The sequence below is a fragment of the Urocampus carinirostris genome, chromosome 2 (assembly GCF_059441175.1).
Source record: "Urocampus carinirostris isolate Australia breed hairy pipefish chromosome 2, RoL_Ucar_1.0, whole genome shotgun sequence".
NCBI classification, from domain to species: Eukaryota; Metazoa; Chordata; class Actinopteri; order Syngnathiformes; family Syngnathidae; genus Urocampus; species Urocampus carinirostris.
The window spans coordinates 55,403,160-55,423,949 of NC_142350.1; the positions used below are offsets into that span (position 1 = coordinate 55,403,160).

The window sequence follows — 20,790 nt, forward strand, 5'->3', positions numbered from 1 at the left end:
ATTCAGTAAACAAAACAATACAAAAGTCAGGGCATCTGTTCACGACTGCTATAATCTAAAACATTAAAGATAGAAAAAAACAGGTCATCACTCAACTGGCCGCACCTCGTGGCGTGTTTGCATCAAAACATGTTACATCATCGTTTCAAGCTGTATTACTTTACTTCTTATTTAGTGCTTTGTAAATATACAACATTTAGCACAACTTATATATCTTTATATACAAAAATAATTTGTGAACGCAGCTCCTATATCTAGCAAAATATGCTTTTTTTTTTTGATCCAACTGATATTGGGCACATCTTACCTTCAGCGCGATGCAAATTAGCTGAAGCTACGGCAAGCGCTGAAGCCCATAAAGTGCCAAATGAAAAAGACAGTCGCAGACGCCTATGACTTAACAATTGAATGAGGTACCGGAATATTAACAGTAATACAACAAAAAGATTTTGTGAGAATTCAAAAAAGCATTCAAAACAATCAAATTTCAACTCTGTTACACCTGCAACTCCAAATGTTTGATCAACTCTGTTGGAAAGAGTGAAACTTATTGTCTGAAAAACGTGAAACTTTTTGGTAAATACATGAAAAGCATCAGGTAGAAATAGGCCAAATTGTTCAAACATATTTTCAGATCTGTACAATTTATCCACTCCATTGAAAACTCTCAAGTTTATTTTTACAGAAATAAAGAGATAAAAGTGCCAAAAGACACGAAACCTAGTCCCACCAAGCACAAAAACGTGTGAGAAATGAATGCAAAATATTAGAATAATTACAATTATGTAATATACATTTTTTTTAAAAACGATTGAGAAATTGTACATATAAAAACATACGGATCAGTGACATTTTGAAGCCTCTTCTATGAATATTACAGCAGGAATCGCTCATCCAACTGCGTCTTGAAGGTGAGGTTCTTCCTCCCGAAGTAAATGCGAATCTTTCGGAATATCTGTTGGAAAAATGGCATCTGATTAACCATCTGTATATGAGGGTGTTTGAAAAGTACTGCAAATCAAACTTGCTTTCACATATAACGTCGTACTCTCATACATGCATGACTATACTCTCATACAGACATACCCATGCAAACCACTACTACTGGAAGAAACACTCACACATTTTTGCATTTCCTGTGATTGTCTCTGTGAGATATTAAAATTGGTTTGATGATCTGAAACATTTTGTGAGTGATAACTGTGCAAAATAAAAACACAGAAATCAGAAAAGGGGAAAATACTTATTCACAACACTGTATGTGAGAGCAAGTATGATTTACTCTTGTATCTTTGTCCTTCACACATGAAATGCAGTTGGTACTAACCGTTTGCTCCACGTACGTAAGAAGACCTGCCAAAACAAAGTTCTGACACGCCAAGTCCACAACGCAAAAGAACAACATGTCAAAAGTTAGCAGCGTGCTTTCTTGTCCATGGAAGAGGACGTCATTGAAACCATGAGCTTCGTCTGCGGACACAAACAAAATACACTGTGAGTGTCAAATGGACGGAGGGCCGAATCAAAAATTTGATTAGAAGCTAAGTTGTTGAAAATGAAAGAAGCCGCTAATCAGTGTTCCCTCTATGGGCCCGGTCACACAGCCGTGTGCGGCTGCCGTTTGCGGCTGAATCACGGCCAGAAATTTCTGCCTGTGAGACGGACGCTATTGGACGCTTTGAGATCGCCATACAGACGAGATACAGCAGTGCTTAACACGCGGTCAGAAATTCACGCGCGGTTGGCAGCGCGAAAAAGTTTTGCGCTGCTCAATACTTTAGAGCACGGGTACACAGCCTTTCACGGGCGTATCGAGGCTGAATCACGGCCAGAAATTTCTGGCCGTGAAGCAGACGCTGTTGGGCGCTGTTGGACGCTTTGAGACCGCCATATAGACGGGATACAGCAGTGCTTTACTCGCGGTCGGAAATTCGCACGCAGTTGGCCGCGTGAAAAAGTTTTGAGCTGCTCAAAACTTTGAGCACGTGTTAACCGCGGGCGGCACACGAGGTAATGACGCGGAAATGACGCGGAACGACGCGGAACGACGCGGAACGACGTGCTCTGGCCGCGGCCAGGGCGTGGTTACACATGGGTAGGACGGGAAATTTCAGCGGGTAATCGTGGGTGGAGCATGGTAATAGCATGTTCTGCGCCTGTATCGCGGTGTTATTACGTGAAATTAGCGTGTTACGCGTGTGACGGTCAAACGCCTTTCTCCGCGTATATACAGCGCGATTTGCCGAGCACACGTCAGTTGTGCTCGAGACGTCAAGGGGTGGACATGGATCCCCGTCACCGTAGTGACCTCGTCTTAATCCATCTTTATTTCTTGACATTTCTTTTAATTTCATAACAAGATAATAAAATAAAAATGAAAAACTATTACAATAATAACATATTGGCTTCTTCGGTGCCATAGCTTGAAATCTTGATCTTCACGGGACTGTGTCTTGAGCGGTTATGATTTCTACAGCCCGGTGTTATGCCGAGAAATGCATCCCTGCCGAGATTTCCATCCCCTCGCTACTACAACCACTTTTACCTCGTTTTATCTCACTTTTATATCACTTTTAGGGAATGTAATGGCGAACATATAACCAAAACCACTTCGTCTTGCATTTGTTGGGAATGTAATACAACTTAAACCATTCCGTCTTTGTTTTTGTTGTGAACGTAATCGAACGGTAATGCACACCGTATATAAAAGCCTCCCCCTCTCGCATGAACGCGCATTCTGCTGCGCTTCCAACAAAAGCGATCGTATTCTATATAAAATGCTTATTAAAACAATAAGGCGAGCTAATTATAACAATTGGGAGATCCTAGTCTATATAACGCGTTTATTTAAACAATAAAGTGCGATCGTATTCTACAAAATGTGTTTGTTAACGCGGATGAAAAAGTCACCAACGTCAATGCACGCTTCCAACAAAAGCGATCGCAGCAGAATGCGCGTTCACGCGAGGGGGGGTGGGGGTGGGGGGATTTTGCGTAGGAGTCGGATTTGGGCACAACACCGGCTCGGGAGTTTTTATACCCGTGGTCCACACGAGAAAATGACGCGGAAATGACGCGATGAGGAAGCGGAGCAGTCGCCAGCGTCTGTTTTGCGGGCATACCACCGATGAACAGCGGGTTGGCCAATTTTGCGCATTTTCCATCGCGGGCAACCACAGGCAAAAAAAACCCGCAAAATTTTACCCGCGATACAGACGCAAACGGCTGTGTGACCGGGCCCTAAACTGCGCACATTCTCAGCGCACAAGAAAATCTAGCCAGCGCACAAAAATCAGGGCTCAAAATTACTTATTAAGAAGCGACTTAAGTCAAAGTTACAGTGCATGAAGGTAAAAATACACGGGTTGCCCTGACGTTGTGTCCTAAATGCGGTATTTTGAAGTCGAACGAAGTTGAGTAAAGTTAGTAGAGAATGTCGAGAACCGGCTTCTTCGGCTCGGCTCACTAAAAAGGAACCGGCTCTTTCGGGTCCTAAACGTCTCTTCGGATTGTTTTTGCTTCTTTAATCCCAACATGACCAAATATTAAGTAAAATTATGCACAAGTTGACTTAAAGGAAGGGGGGAATAGAACAAAAAAAATACCAAAATGAAAAAGTAGTGAAAAGCTGAGAAAAAAAGAAACAAAAGGAAGAGAAAAAAAGAAGGACAAATTTAGAAAAAAAGCCAGAAAAAAAGAAAAGAAAGAAATGTAGGAAAAAAAATAAATAGAGAACAAAAAGAAAAAAGTAACAGCTCGGAAAAAATAAACACAATGAGATTTTTTTTTTAAAAGAATTTTAAAAAAAGTAGAAAAAAAACCACGGGAAAAAAAGAATAAAAAGTTTGTGTTGCATTCAAATAATTTCCAATTACTGTACATCAAGTGAATCTTGTTGACAACATTGTATTTCCACTAAAAATGTGATTAAGTACAGTTCTGTATCTTACAACCGACTAAATAAGCCCCCAAAAATGTTAATATTATGCGACAAAATATGTCAGGAAATAAAAAGAAATGGATATCTTGTGAAAGAATTGTAAGAACAGATGACGTTTGTAGGCCGTACAACCTTTGCAATAGTACATGAGTCCATTCATTCAAAAGAGAAAAATAATTTTGCATTGCCGGAAACTCAGCAAAATGTAACTTGATGTCAAGTTTTGGACATGTTTGATAATTAATTATCTTGCCACACTTGGGATTATGGTGGCTCACTGTTGTTTCAGGCGTTGCTCACCGACTTTGTGTGAACGCTCAGACCCGTGGAAAATTACAGGGAACATTGCCACAAATGATAGATGCCAATGTTATGCTCGGTCCAGCTAGGAAAACATTCTGTACAAACTGTATATACTTTGTGTGTCTATATTCGTTAAAAACGTTGAGAACATTTATGTCATGTTTGTCGTAGTACAAAAAAGAAATAATTTTCCATCATCAGACATTTTTGAAAAAGCACTAATGAGCCACTAGGGAGCGCCAGAGATCGGCTTGTGGCAGAACCCCGCCCTGCTACACAATAATGCTAACAATATTAAAGCTAACAGCTAGAGATAAATATGTGGTCAGTGTGTTCAGTTCAAACTGACAGCCAAAAATCATTTAAAAAAATACTTAAAATCTTTGCATTCCTTTTCCAATGTTTTAATTAAAGAAACATTAGGTGTCAACACTAGTTGCTTATGCTCATACAGCTAATGTCAGCATCTCTGATGTGGACTGCTTCAGCAAAACTAGTGGCTAATATTATGCTCGTCGCAGCTAGCGACCCTTATAGCAATGAAAGACAATACTAAAGTTAAACTTTAACTGCTAAAGCTAAATATGTCCTCAATTTAGGCTTACAACGGCTAAAAATCCAAGATTAATACTCAAAATAGGAAGGAAAAGGATTTATTTACATAAATTTCAACTTTCAAATGTTTTAATTGAGCCACTTTGGATGCCAATGGCATAGTATGGTGCTTGCAAACTTTGAATCGCGTTTATTATTAAAACTTGCCTCTGATTGGTCAGTGCTTTGAAAACTCGAACAGTAACAATTGTGGTTGGCTAAAACTCCATCACTCACTACAAAACCTTGAAAAAAACGTAGAGCATTGCGGTTTCACAGCCGCACTACGTCACATCGCGGTATCGATTCGATTTCGGTTAATCGTGCAGCCCTAACGTGTTGTGTACAAATCGTCAAACAAACGTTCAAACTTCTGACTTCGGACTACCGCCCCCCTACCGCCTCCCTCTTCCTCACCGCCCCCCCAGATCTTTCCACCGCCCCCGGGGGGCGGTACTGCCCACTTTGGGAGCCACTGCCCTAAACTTTGACACGTGAGCTGCAAGTTAAGCGTGTACCGTTATAAAAAATGCTCTTGTCAACTGGTTCAAGGAACTCCACATCTATGATGTTCTCCAAAGCCAGTTTGTCCCGCACAAAGTAGTCCATATCAGGGTATGCCTGTTCTGACAAAAAGATCACAAATTGGTAACAAAAAACATCATTCTTGAACACATAACGTGCCACAAACATGATCTAAGAGTGATCCCAAGAAGTGCTTCATGGTGTTGTAGGCCCGAATTCTTTGCTCCAACTCGTTGGCTGTCTCTGGGTACATGAACCGACACGGTCCATATCTCTGAATATACACAACAAAGTGAGGAACTACACGGTTTTCAGAAGATTAACGAGAGAGCCGGTTCACAAACCCCAGGAAAGGACTCGTGTATCCTGTCGTACTGTGAGCGCAGCCGTGAGGAAAGTGCCACTTGGAATGTCTGCGTGTCGGTGCTGGGGAGAAGACCTCGTTGGCCGCACAATGACTCCTTCATTTCGCAAAACAAAGATATTTCAATTTACTAGAATAGAATAGAATAGAATATGCCTTTATTGTCATTGTTACAACATGGGATAGTGCTGTGACAACGAAATTGGACGACTCCAGGTCCACATTTACAGTGATGATAAGGAAACAAAGAGACAAAGGAACAAAGAACTAACTGACTTTGTTGTAAGTAGACTTTGTTTTCCTCCGGGGGGGTGGGGGTGGGGTTATGATGGGGGGGGATGAGGGTCAAACAGAGTTGCCGGATACAACCGAATGTTTGATCTTACATTACACATAGTCCAGTGTTTTTCCGAATTGCTCAGTCCACAATTGAATGGATTTGGGAGTACAGTCCATAAACATGCCCGATTAAAGTCGCCGTCGACGATAAAGCTCCGTTGGGGTGTGCAAGCTGCTGTTTATTGATAGCAGCGGGCAGGAGATTTAGCGCTATGCTAACGTTAGCATCCGGTGAAACTGTTAGCAGTGGAAAGTAAACACCAAACACAAAGACCACAGTTAACTCTCCCGGTACATAGAAGGGTCTGCACGATACTGCTAGAAACTCCATATTGAGTGAGCAGTGTGTGTCAATGGTTCGGCTATTATTGTAGCGCGTAGTCTCCAACCCCTGTTTTTACCGGAGTCTTCGTCTCGTTCGAGCCGGTGATTTAATGCGGCGTCGGGAAAGCCAAGACTCCGTGATGACCAAAAAAAATCTTCCAATTCCGGACGTTGTTGGTGGCGATCCGCAGCTCAAATTCACTCATTGTGGACGATGGATCTGGCGTTGGTTGAACATGCTTGGGAGCGCTGGTCTGTGTGGTCGCCTTCTTAGCTCAGCCTTTGCTCCGTCGTTGTCGTTGTCGGCAGGCGGGCAAATCTTCCAGGGAGATCCGGTGGTCTCTGTATATCCCTCGGGATGTAGTGGATATTATTGTAAATGCGAAGGGAGTCGAGGGGGAAATATAAGGGATTAAGGGACACTGAAAAACAAAAGACGAACTGGAGCCCGAGCCGCAGCGTCTGCACAACGCCGCCATCTTGACTCTATTCATGCCTGTGAGGGTTTGTTCTTATTAACTAGGAGGTTACCAACCTTTTGAGACTGAAAACCACTTTTTTTTGGTTGATGAGTAGAGCGAAGGGCTCTTAGTTTGAAATGCATTTCTTAAAAAACAACTACTTCTTCCAAAAAGGAACTGAGTTAGTAACTGAATTAGTGGGCGGTTCCCTTAACCACCGGGGTCGTAGGGACACCGTTTCCTGCGGTGTGTCTTGGGGAAGTACAGCCTGGTGGCGCCCATCCCTCTCCAGGCCAACTAATGTTTCCACCCGATCTACAACCGGGTACTTTTTGTGTGTTGGGCAAATGTGCTAACCACTGCACTATGGAAATACTAGGAACTTAATCAATCGATAGTAAAAGTAATTAGTTACCAGGGAAAGTAACTCCATTACTCTTAAAAGAAGTTGTATGTCAAAGAATTTGAAATTTTCTGGGCAGTATTCAAGTCAGTTGATTAGAGAAGACAGGTAATTGTGTTATAAAACCTTGCAATATTTATTGCATCTCAACAGCATCATAGCCTAGATGGTAGTGTGCCCGCTTTGAGACTGGGAGGTCGCTGGTTCGCGCCTCGGCCGAGTCATACCTAATTGGTAAAATGGCGGCGCCCTCTGTTGGCTGCGGCTGCATCGGCTCGCTACAACGGGTCAGGCGTATCGACATTTCGTTCTGTGTACATTGTTACAAAGAATGACAATACAAAGGAAATTATTATTATTATTATTATTATTATCCTACACTTGAAGTGCAAAATGAACAGTAAACAACATAAGAAAATAACAATCAGCCGCGAACAATATAAACTGGGCTTAATAAATTAAATATATCTCTAACAACCTGAGACAACTGGCCAAGTAGACATTGACAACTGAACTTAAAATATTTTCTTCACTACAAAAGTCGTTAGTAAAAGAAAATGAAAAGAGATTTCACTCTGTAGCATCTTTTTTTGTGCATTTTGTGTGTTCTTTGTGTGTTTTTTCTCCATTGTTTTGTTTTGTAAAACCTGAATAACTATAGTTTACAACTTAACAAGAAATTCAATGGTAAAAAAAGTCTCTACTTTCAAAATTTTAAATCTCTTTGAATGTTAAAAAGACTACAGTTTTTAGGAGCAACAATAATCTTTAGTATATGCTGTGGGCTGGTGAAAAAGCATAAAGGTCAAAATTCCCTTCAAGCCATAGTGAGGACACACTTGATTTCAAGGTGACTATTAAGTTTTTCAAGCTTTACATTTATGCATAAAGCCCTAAACCACAAAACCTACCGCTTCCCTCCTGAGATTGTTGCCTATTTCCTCCATGTCAGTGTCAGCGTGACCGTGCACGGATCGTCCGTGGATGTAGTAACCGAAACAACGCTGCCGTAAGATCAGAACGGAAATCTGCAATGACAAAAAAAAACACCTAAGAAAATGTCATACACTGCGAAGACGAGAAATTACATGTTGGAGAATTGCAACTGACATTGCTGATCGAGCAGAGATCCACAAACTGACGTATTTTGTCATTCACGCAAACCTCGTAAAAGACCGTGAAAAGGACCTGGATGGAAAAAGGATGCATTTCATTACATTGCATATTGTAGAGAAGGTTGGTGGAAAAAAAATCAGACATATGATGGTGGGAATGAAAGTAGAAAAATAACAAATAGAAGCATAATGGACTGCCGGGCATTCTACTTGAGCGAGGTTGTTGTCGTGATTTGTTGGAAAAGCGCCTGGAAGCCACAAGAGAGTGCTGTTGTGGATTAACTGTAAGTCTGCAGCTTTGGAGCTGAGAACAGAACTGATGGAAAACATCTGGATGTTATGAAACAATGTTGATACAAGAAATACAAAATATCACGTCATCACGAGAACACAGTATAAAAGCCCAGCGGTTCCTAGACGGACTTTGAACGTGGCTTGTATGTTGCTGAATGTATGCTGAATAAAGGGCGTTCCCTTTCTTGTCATGGTTGCCATGGCGCCCACTTGGCCGCGCCCGTGTGTGTCACGGTTGCCGTGGTGCCCAATTGGCCCCGCTCGTGTTGTGCCAGCTGCGGCTCGTTTAGAGATTGACTTTCTGTGTATATAAAGCTCAGCGCTCTCTTGCTTCAGGGTCAGCCCGTCAACTAGTTTCTGCCCCACAAGACGTAGGATCTGTCCTGTTTTCCTGTGATATCTGCAGTCCGGTATTGTTCCAGTTTATTTTTGTACTGTTTAGGGTTCTAGTTTTGTTTTACGTCTATTTTCGTCCTGTTGGTTAGTTTCTCCAGTTTTGGTTCCCGTCTAGTTTCTCCTGTTTATTTTCGTTACCATGATTTGTTATCGATCTCGGTCTATGGCGTCCTGTCCTTTCACGCCAGACCGGCTTCCTAACGTGCATGACTCCCCATTTCCCGTAAAATAAAAAGCTTGTCACTCGATTGGGTCCTGTATCTGTTCTGGTTCTGACATTTCTGCCATATTTTGTCTGCATATGTTTTGGGGCGACGCCCAACGACGTCCTCTCCAAAATAAGTGGCGCCCAACATGGGGCGGACTTAACCCCATTCCCCCAGGAATGGCCTGCGCTATCTCAAGTTCCTTTGCTACCACAAGCCTTGAGACATCCAGCAGACAATTTCTCAATTTTTAACTGCGTCACTGGGGTTTTTTTTTTTCTCTTTCTCGTCGTTGGGAAAATAGCCTCATGGCTGCATGCAGCTACAGAGCCGGTTGAACACAAAAGTAGATGTTTATCAATCTTGTTGCTATTTACTGGAGGTGTTTTGACATCAAACTAATAACACTCCCAGAGGCCTTAAGTACAATTGTGTACATTTTCACGGAAATCAGTACAGCCGCTTTGGAGCCAACAGGCCACATACACACACACACACACACACACACACATGCAAATCGGGATTTATAAATAAGTTTAGATTCGATGATAAGGTTTCTAAATTATATGTTAGATCATTTCTATTGTTTCATGCATTTTCTTTCTCATTTTATAATACGATCCACAAAGCAAACAGTCCATTAAAAAAAAAAATGGAAATCAAGTTCCTATTCTGTTGGCAGATCATTTTGGACATTTTTAGTTATCTTTTCTTACTTGTTTTAAATTTTTATAATATGTTCATTATTTTCTACTGGAATCAACCATCAATCTAGTTAGTGTTCCTTCAGCCTAGCATATACTCTACTTGGAGAAGATCCGCCTGACTCTGGAACGCCGCCACAGAGAAATGTGAAATAGATACATTTTATCTCCAAGCCATATGTTCTCATGAAAGAGCCCTATATGGCTCGTGAGCCGTAGGTTCGCTGCCCCTGCTCTAACTCCTCAACCATAATGTCCTTGCCAATGAACCATTGGACACATGCCTTGTTAAGAAGTTATGGCTGTTGATTATGAGTGCCAGTCAAAGAAATTAGTAAAATTCAGTCCCGTGTAGTGAAGTGAGGCAGTGCCTCACCTGTCTTTTTTAAAATCACTGAATGTTCCCATTATGCAGTGGTTAGCACATTCGTCTATCACGTGAAAAGTCCTCGGTTCAAGACCAGGTGAAAACAAATGTTGGGCTGGAGAGGGATGTCCGCCACCAGGCTGTACTTGCCTAAGACACACCACATGAAATGGTGCCCCCTACAACCCTAATGGTTATGGGAGCTAACCAACCATTATGATATAAATGCAATTAGTATGTAAAGTTATACTGTACTGAGTGAGGCACGCAATTCTCTTGCCTCATGGCAGGGGGCAAGAGTCAGATCAAGGATTACGAGTTGGCGCACACATCGGCCCCAAACAATAAAATTAACGATAGTAATTAGCAAGCTGCTAGCACGGCGGCGCAGTGGTTAACCCGTGTGCGGAACAGTTCTGAGGTCATGAGATCGAACCTCCTGTGTGGAGTTTGCATGTTCTCCCCGTGCTTGCGTAGGTTTTCCTCCGGGCACTCCGGTTTCCTCCCACATTCCAAAAACATGCTTGTTGGGTTAATTGTCGGGTCCCTAGGTGTGAATGAGTGAGCGAATTAGCTCTGTGTGCCCTGCGAATGGCTGGCAACCGGTTGAGGGTGTCCCCTGCCCACTGCCCGAAGATGGCTGGGATGGGCTCCAGCACCCCCGCGACCCTATTGAGGATAAGCGATGCAGATAATGGAAGGAATCAGCAAGCTAACAGAAAGTCAAGCGTTCCAATATATGTTTTTCTAGGATTGCCTATCTGTAGTTGCTTTTATTCATTTGGAGCAGCACATTGACTTCATTTATAAGTTAAGGTAGGCCGATAAAGCGTTTATTTCTATGATACAGTTTATACATTGCTTTCTTGCTCTGCCAATTAAATAAGACTCTCCCTCACCAGATCCGTCACTAGTAAAATGAGATAGAAATTGAGTAAAATCAGAAAATCAATTAAAATGAGCTAAATTGACTGCTGTTAGAAAAATAATTGTTTCCACAGTGTTCAAATTCATTAGACATAAACATGGTACTTTTCATAAATCTAAAATACCCTATTTATTTGTAATTAACACCTCCTTTTCTACTAATAAAGACTTCAAAGTTGCAGTGTGTGTTATACACGAGGTTTTACCGTATATCGCTGACCGCAATCGCTAAACATTAGATGCAACGGGAAACGAACCCGGGTCGCAGCAACGAGAGCGCCGGATACTATTTATCAGACCACCAGTGATGTATATGGTAATTGAAAAGGCATTCGGTTTTATCTTAATATCACACCATTGTATTCAAAGTACCAGAGACGAATGCTAGAGAATGGAGAAAATGGAGAGTCGTCCTGAAAGATTTGCGACGCTGTAACAACTCTTTGGTGTATCTGACGATGAATTGAACTTGAAGGATGCTAAGGATATTAAATAAATACATTGTAAATGTTATATGTTTATATTTCTTCTCCACTCCATTATCTACACCGCTTATCCTCAGCAGGGTAGCGGGGGTGCTGGAGCCCATTCCAGCTATCTTTGGGCAGTGGGCAGGGGACACCCTGAACTGGTTGCCAGCCAGTCACAGGGCACATAGAGACAGACAACTCACTTGCTCATTCACACCTTGGGACAATTTGGAACGTCCAATTCACCTGACATGCATGTTTTTGGAAAGTGGGAGGAAACTGGAGTGCCCGAAGGAAACCCACGCAAGCACAGGGAGAACATGCAAACTCCACACAGGAGGTTCAATCTCATGACCTCAGAACTGTGCCGCACGAGCGCTAAGCACTGCGCCGCCATGCTGCCCTTGTTATATGTTTATATTATGTTTAAAGTTTACATGTCAATAAATGATTTGAATCATGGCCTCACATATTCATGTTACGATTACTGATGTGATTCACCTGTGCCCGCTCATTTGGCGCCAACCGCCGCGGTTTCTGATTGGCTCCCTGTCACTATTTGAACCCAGTCCTGCCAGTCCCCTGTTGTCAGTCCGTCTGCGAACCTCACTGTATACTAGGCAAGCCTTTTTCGATCCTGACTCCCACCTTTCCCGTTTTTGCTCCCGTCTGTCTCCCGGCTACGACCTGTTTTGATCCTGAACACGTCTGCTTTCCCGTCCCGGCTTACGACCACTTTTTGTCCCCGACTACATCTATTCTCCCGTTCTGGCTTACGACTTGTTTACGGTCCCGACCACTTTTTGCTCTCCCAGTCCCGGCTACCAACCTGTTTTCCCGTCCCCGACCCGCTATCGCTAGCTACGGATGTTCCACTTCCGTGTTCGGATCACAATCCGAGTACGAGAGCGACTTGCTTCCTGCGTCCAGCGATCACTGGATCGTGGGCGCAACCCTTGCTCTTTCCTTTAATAAAACTTGCGGTAAACTATAGCATTCTGGTCCTGAAAATTCAACCTAGTTTTATATTGATATAAAATTGCTCGTAATGAACAAATAGTGAATTTCCTGCGGGGATGAATAAAGTATCTATCTATCCATCTATCTATCTATCTATCTATCTATCTACCTATCTATCAAATAAATACGGTTATTGTTCTAAAAACCTGCAGAAGCCCAATGCCAATCCAGAGTGCTGATGCCAGACCAAAACGAAGGACTGCACTGTATTTAGATGTGTTCTCCTCCAAGGTGGACGTGGAAGAGGCCCCTGGCTCCTTGAGTGTGAATTTGACAAAACCCAAAACCTGGAAGACATTAGGAAGGGTTAAGAAAAAAACACAAAAAGCAAAAAAAAGAGAAAAGAAAGAGTGTGAAATACTTCAAGAAAGAAGATCACTGCCAAGATCTGAAAAGTGGGCTTGGTCTTTCGAATGGTTTGGATCTTGTTCCACTCGTTGACCACAAAGTAAGTCCGCCAAATGCTGACAGGTAAACAATTACGTCTCTGCTGGGCAGTGGCTAACAAAAGCCAAGTACACGGTAACCAGGGTTGGGTAGAGTTACTTTAACTAGATTACTTTCAATTACTTTTGGATTACTCCAATACCAAATATGCTAATAAAAGACAAAAGAAACTAAATATGAATAAAATGACTCAATTCTGTGCAGGCTTGGGGAGTAACGGAATACATTTAACGGCAAAAATGATGTTTGCCGGAGATCAAAGAGATCAAAGCCAGGAGAGAAAGCTTACCATGTGTTGTGAGTCATAATTTTATTCATATTTAGTTTCTTTTGCCTTTTATTAGCATATTTGGTATTGGAGTAATCCAAAAGTAATTGAAAGTAATCAAGTTAAAGTAACCCTACCCAACCCTGACGGTAACAGTATGTGAAAAACGAAAACTAGAAACGAAAACACGGGGACACCTGTGGCCGTTTGGATCGCTGTCGTTCGAGGCTTCTCCCAGTCGATGAAGAAAATGTCGACAGAGAGCTGCACTACCAGCTTGTGGAGGAACTGCACTGCCTGAAGGAACAAAATTACAAGATGCAACAAAACAACAGAGCTCCCACTGGAAAGAATACTTCTCATCTCATCTCATCTCATCTGCCGTACCGCTTATCCTCATTAGGGTCGCGGGGGGGGCTGGAGCCCATCCCAGCCATCTCCGGGCAGTGGGCAGGGGACACCCTGAACTGGTTGCCAGCCAATCGCAGGGCATATAGAGACAGACAACTCATTCGCTCATTCACACCTAGGGACAATTTGGACCGGCCAATTCACCTGAAATGCATGTTTTTGGAACGTGGGAGGAAACCGGGGTGCCCGGAGGAAACCCACACAAGCACGGGGAGAACATACAAACTCCGCACAGGAAGTCTGGAGCTGGATTTGAACCCACGACAGGTTCCCATGACATGAACTGTGCCGCACAAGCGCTAACCACTGCCCCGCCGTGCTGGAAGGAATACTTGTGATCAATTATTTTCTTCTTTTGCTGTACAAGATGTCCCAAAAAATGTATACACACTTTGAATAGACAAATTTGTTCAACTTTGGATTTTTTAAGTACCGTAAATTCCGGACTATAAGCCGCTACTTTTTTCCCAAACGTTCAACCCTGCGGCTTATTCAGTGATGCGGCCAATTTATGTAATTTCTCTAACGGCCGCCAGCAGCGCTCGAGTACAAAAGGATTTAGACCGGTGTAATATATGCGCAGAGGAAGACTGCAACTTCTTAGCTTGTGCACAAATTAAATTAGCGTAGACATATCATCATCAGATACATAGATACTTTATTCATCCATGCAAATTGCAAAAAGAAAGGCACAACATGACGCAGCATTCAAGCTAAACGCAATCGAGCAGTCCGACAAAGAAGGAAACAGAATTACTGCATGTAAACTTTACTTTGCGAGTGTGTTGCTAGCGTGTTTTTGAATAAGGGAGCGTGGGACGACGTCTACATGACAAAGTCTCTTTCCCATACTGAAGGAAAACGACTTTGATGATGTCAGTCATAAGGGGGAAGATGAGGACGGTTTACCGTGATTTCTACATGTACGGTATGTTTTTTTAACAGACACGTTTACTGTGTTGCGAGCGTGTTGCTAGTAGCGTATTGCTACCCTTCACAGGCACGGTTTGGGATGAAAGTTATAATATTATTATTAAAGCTTTGAAAACTCTCTCGGTGTACCGTCTTTCTTTGTAAATATATGTAACCATGTATCATATGTATTTGCAACTGTATATTTTTGTAATGTATTTATTTTAGAAACTTATTCTGATGTTTTCCACGGGCGAATCAAAAAGAAGGGGCGAAAACAACGGGGGCTGACGGGAAGTGGAGTAAAGGTGAGACGTGTTTGTGGAAGCAGCGGACAATAGAAGATATATATTTTTCCCACCCTTACCTTTGGAAATATACATTTTTTTTCCTTGGATTATTTTCAACAGGACCCGGACTCTGCAGGTCTGCATCAAACCTTAAGTACCGGTATTTACCGTTCATTTTGCCGGCTGTGGTTTTTGGACTGTGTACTTTATATTCAGTTACAATCGCGGGACTCAAAGTCGGGTTTGGGTTAATTTGGTGATTGTGTTACATGTTTTAATGTGGGCGCATGCGGCTTATATACAGGTGCGGCTTGTGTAAGTACAAAAGCGGTTATCCTCTTAAATTGTGGTGGGTGCAGCTTATGATCAGGTGCGCTCTATAGTCCGGGATTTACGGTAATCATAGTTCCACCGGATGCTAACGTTAGCATAGCGCTAATCTGCTGCCCGCTGCTATCAATAAACAGGAGATCGCACACCCCGATGGAGCTTTTATCGTTGCCGGTGACATTAATCGGGCATGCTTAAGGACTGTACTTCCCAAATTCATTCAATATGTGGACTGAGCAATTAGGTGAAAAAACACTGGACCGTGTGTACAGTAAGATCAAACATCTAGTTGGATCCGGTCATCTCTGTCTGTCCCTCACCCCCTCATACACCCACCCCCCCCTCCGGAGGAAAACAAAGCCTATGCAATCAAGGACAGTACAAACATCTTCTTTGTTCCTTTATCTCTTTGTTTTCTTTATCCTCAGTGTAAAATGTGGAACTGGAGTGCCACGTCCAATTTCGTTGTCACAATATATTCAACAATGACAATAAAGGTATATTCTATTCTATTCTGTTCTAATCTAATTATAGACCTATGTAGCGAATATGGTTGGTAAATAAATTATTCTGACAAACAATTTATTGACCAATCGAATTAAGGAGCTGATGTCACGACCGGCACGCAGGGTAGACCCAATCGCGTAACGTTTTCTCACAATTTTATTGAAAGAAAGAGGAAGGGCTGCGCCCAAGACCCGATGCCCGCTGGACGCGGGAAGCAAGTCGCTCTCACAATCGGATTGTGATCTGAATACGGAAGTAGATCTTCTGTCGCGGGCGATGGCGGTGTCAGGAGCGGAAAAACAGGTCGATAGCCGGGACGGGAGAGCAGACGTAGTACGTAATAGTGCAGCTCTTTGAGACTTCTAGTGATTAAGGGCTGTACAAATAAACATGACTCGACTTAATACTTAAAACTCTGAAAAGTAACCACTCCCATCTGTCCCATATCTAGCTCCAGTATCCGGTATCGATTCCGTTTGTCCCGTCCTGTCCGGTATCTTGCTCCAGTACCTAGTATCCGGTATCGATTTAGTCTTTCCCTTCCTGTCCGATATCTTGTTCCAGTATCCAGTATTCGGTATCGACCCTGTCTGTCCCGTCCTGTCCAGTATCATGCTTTTGTATCCAGTATCTAGTATCCAGTATCTGGTATCGATCCCATCTGCCTCATATCTTGCTCCAGTATCGAGTATCCGGTAAATAAATTATTCTGACAAACAATTTATCGAGCCCATCCGTCCCGTATCTTGCTCAAGTATCCGGTATCGATCCCATCCGTCCCGTATCTAGCTCCAGTATCCGGTATCGATCCAGTCTGTCCCGTCCCGTATCTTGCTCCAGTATCCAGTATCCGGTATCGATCCAGTCTGCCCCGTCCTGTCCGGTAACTTGCAGTTGTATCCAGTATCAGGAATTGATCCCATCTGGTATTGGTCTGTTCCGTCCTGTCTGGAATCTGCTTGTGTATCCTGTATCCGGTATCGATCCCATCTGTCCTGCCTCTGACTTCTCTGTCTCACTTCTTCCGCCCAGCAATCGCCGAATCCCTGGCGTTTGTGTTAACGCACATGACTTCCCCATTTCCATAAAATAAAGCTTGTGTGAAAACGTTACGCATCTGGGTCCACCGTCTAATCGGGTTCTGACCCTCTATAATAAACTTTTTCATTACTATGGTTACATTTTGGGGGGTAAAATATGAAACATTTTTTTTATAAACTGTCAAAATATCCATCCTCAGGGCAAGAACATATATATATATATATATATATATATATATATATATATATATATATATATATTTCCATCACTTAAAAGCTTAATTCTCTTATTTTAACACCATATATTTTAATTTTGATTTTTTTTTTTTTCCCTGAAAAATTCAGAAAAATAATTTAGAGTGAGACAAAGTGTCTATCTTTGGGGCAAAGATTAAAAAGGGGGGTATTTTTGAATAACATTTTAAAAATAAATGCTAAATTTCAATGTAAAACTGTTGCCAGGAATTAATTTAGAAACATTTCAAATGGACCATGTGCCTCAAAATTTTTCAAAGAAAAAAAGTGTGCCTCCGCCCAATAAAAGTTAAGAAACACTGCTCTTGTCCATGTTTGTGTGGTTCAAAAACAATGTATATTTTTCAGTGCATTTTCTTTTTATTCATTTCCGAGGCTGCAGTTTTTTTTTTATATTTACTAAGGGACATAACACATTATTTCAAAGTGTGGAGAAAAATAAGATAATAATTCTGGATTCGACTACTGCATATTGTCATGATTGCCGCTGCGGGCTTCCTGATTGGCTCCCTGTCACTATTTGAACCCAGTCCTGTTGTCAGTCTGTCTGCGAACCTCAGTGTAGTATGCTAGGCAAGCCTTTTTCGACCCTGACTCCCACCTGTCCCGTTTTTGCCCCCGTTCTCTCTGGCTACGACCTGTTATGATCCTGACCACGTCTGCTCTCCCGTCCTGGCTCACGACCCGTTTCTGACCCCGACCACGCTTTTGCTCTCCTGTCCCGACTATCGATCTATTATCCGTATTCGGATCGCAATCCGATTGCGAGAGCGACTTGATTCCTCTTTTGTTCAATAAAACTTGTAAGAAACGTTACACGATTGGGTCTACCCTTTGTGCTGGTCCTGACACATATTGCAGTTGCATTCTAGAAGCCACAATAGAGTTTTAATTTGACTCACCTTGAGAGCAAAAGCACAAATGATGTACGTCACAAAATGGGATTCTTGATCGGGCAGTGGCAGCTCTTTCGAAACATGTTGTTGGGCCTAAAAATAATAAGATGCTCTATTCATTTACAGAACAAATGACTCTCCCCGCCGAAATTTACTTTTGCTACGTCGCGCATCTTCGTCGTGTTCTGCGTTCTAAATGGCTAAACAGTCTCCCCACCTCTTTTCTGCCAGTGTCTGCCTGTGTGTCAATTATGTTGCAGTCTGAGTTGTAAAACAGCCCAAATCTACTTTACGTAGGCATAAATCTTTTTCAATTTCAGAATTTTCTAAAAGCCGTCATGTGACCAAACCCTCTTGACCAGCAAAAGCACCAAAGGCAGACGAAGATGCTTTTTATCGCGAACAAAGTTGGACTTCTGACCCGCTTAAATTGCTCTGGAGCCACACGCGGCTCTTTGATGCTCCCTGACACATTTTTCAGAAGTGTTTGATAATGGAAAATTGCATGGTTGCTGTAGGAAGACAAACTGGATACATTCTAAACATTTTTTAATGAATACAAATAAAAATGACTTAAGTATAGATAGACACAGTCCGTTTCCTTCTTTATAAGGCCTGTATAAGGTTTTTAATTTTTTGCGGCTACAGACGTATTTTTTTCTCATAATTGTTTTGATCCAATATGGCTTTTTCAATAGTTTGGGTTTCCAGCTCCTGGAAAGTAAATGCAGTTTCCCAAAACGTCCACATTTTGGCGAAAAAGTATTATGTGAAGTAAAAACGTAGTGTCTCTCACAATTGGGAGGGACAGAGCTGGAGTAGTAGTGGAACTGAGCAAGCGTGTGGATATGAGAGTACCCGGTTGGTTTGGACACATGGAGAGGATGAATGAGGAGTGAATGTTGAAGAGGATCTACAGAGCAGAAGTCAATGGAAGGAGACCAAGAGGAAGGCCGCGATTGAGGTCTAAATATAGTGGAAGCTAGAGCTCTTGTTAGTGATAGGAATGAGTGGAGAGGTGTTGTAGAAGGATAGTCGGATGTTTTGACGTGTTCTAAGGGATGGGCAGGGCACCTGTATGATGCGGCAGGGGTAAACCAGTGAAAGCTGTCGGGCCCTGTTGTTGAACAGAAGAGTGTGTTGTGTCACCCTGACCCGAGTGACATGGCCGCTTTCTTGTGTCCCATTTCATCTGGAGGTGCCTAACTTGGGTGTTTGGGCATTTGGGTTGGCCATGGTTTATTTCTTAAGTGTTTTTTGCTACTTTTTCCCTTTTTTAGATAGATAGATAGATAGATAGATAGATAGATAGATTGTCCTTGGGTAAGACACTGAACCAACTGCTGTCACTGTCTTGTACTACGGACAGACTGAAGAGATCTTTTCATGAGGCTCTTTAACTCCACCCGGCAGAGTAAAGGCCCACATTAAACCACACCACCTACATTGGATATTACCGAATCTTACGGCATTATGTGTTCTGTGTAGCACTATTTAGTTACTCTATATAACATGCTAAAGTGGGCATTTGCACGTCACACTGGGTATTTGTATATTGTATTCTTTTGGCTTTATTATTGTATTGTTCTCAGCTCAGGGATGCTGCTGGAAATGTGAATTTCCCTTAGGGGATGAATAAAGTATCTATCTATCTATCTAAAGCGCTTTGGGAAGTCATTGACTTGAAAAGCGCTATATAAATGCAGATCATTTCATTTTCATTTATAGATAGATAGATAGATAGATAGATAGATAGATAGATAGATAGATAGATAGATAGATAGATAGATAGATAGATAGATAGATAAAACATAGTGTCCTGAAATCAAAAGATTATAAAAATTATAACATGACAGGACAAAATTTATTTGTGCAAAAAAAAAAAAATTATTAAGTACAGTACTTTTATGTATTAAACAAATGCTTATGCCTGTAAATTTGGTTTGTTCTTTGGTTTTAATGTAGAATAGAGTATCAAACAAACAGATACAGACAGATACAAACTGACACAGACACGTGGAGACGGACAGACAGACAGACAGACAAAGTATTCTACCTTGAGGGTTTTGACTATCGCGGGACCTTTTTGGAACGCAACCCCAGCTAAAAATGAGGCATTACACTATTCACAGTAAAAACGATTCAGATGAAACAAACCTTGCAAACAAGAAGCCAGTAGATTCCAGTTGCTAGCGTAACAAGGACAAGAACATTTGACAGATCTCCCGCGTAGAATAACAGGAACATTGATAGAACCTGGATCCAAGAGACCACAAGAGATCGTGATGAGTTTTGTTTTATGTTAGATTTTCCACTAATTAATGACGACTAGCACACAGATGTATGTCACTCAGCTTTACCTGAAACTTCAGTGTTTTCATTGACAGTTGGTGCCCCCTTATAACCGCACCGGGTGCAACACATACATTGTAACATCTCCCTTTTTTTTTTTCATAGTGCTAAACAAAGTCCCGGAGGTGTGCAGGCCTCCTAACAACCCTGCCGCATCTGGTGGTGGTGACAACAGTCTGGGCCATCTGAGGATCCGGCACAGCAGCTGTTGAGCAGGGTTGAGGTGTGTCTGTGACGTAATCACCACCACTAGGGGCTGAGGTGGGCACCGCCCCGCTGACCGTCTCTACTGCTGATGAGACCCCTGGTGCTGGCCTCAGGTGTCTACGG

The 20,790-nt window shown here is 42.3% G+C and overlaps 1 protein-coding gene across 3 annotated transcripts in view; it reads right to left on the reverse strand.

The window, feature by feature from the left end:
* The window catches only part of LOC148372621 (meckelin-like), a 24,012-nt gene continuing 3,222 nt past the window's right edge, over positions 1–20,790 (reverse strand). For all 3 annotated transcript variants that reach the window (XM_088327208.1, XM_088327209.1, XM_088327210.1), the window contains 12 exons: positions 20,266–20,364; positions 18,115–18,201; positions 13,665–13,764; positions 13,114–13,253; positions 12,899–13,039; positions 8,364–8,441; positions 8,165–8,281; positions 5,707–5,823; positions 5,529–5,636; positions 5,356–5,458; positions 1,328–1,470; positions 1–955 (listed from right to left, as the gene is read on the reverse strand). In XM_088327208.1, coding sequence (XP_088183334.1) covers positions 875–955; positions 1,328–1,470; positions 5,356–5,458; positions 5,529–5,636; positions 5,707–5,823; positions 8,165–8,281; positions 8,364–8,441; positions 12,899–13,039; positions 13,114–13,253; positions 13,665–13,764; positions 18,115–18,201; positions 20,266–20,364 — 1,314 coding nt within the window. In that variant the 3' untranslated portion in view covers positions 1–874. The remainder of the gene's footprint in view (positions 956–1,327; positions 1,471–5,355; positions 5,459–5,528; positions 5,637–5,706; positions 5,824–8,164; positions 8,282–8,363; positions 8,442–12,898; positions 13,040–13,113; positions 13,254–13,664; positions 13,765–18,114; positions 18,202–20,265; positions 20,365–20,790) is intronic.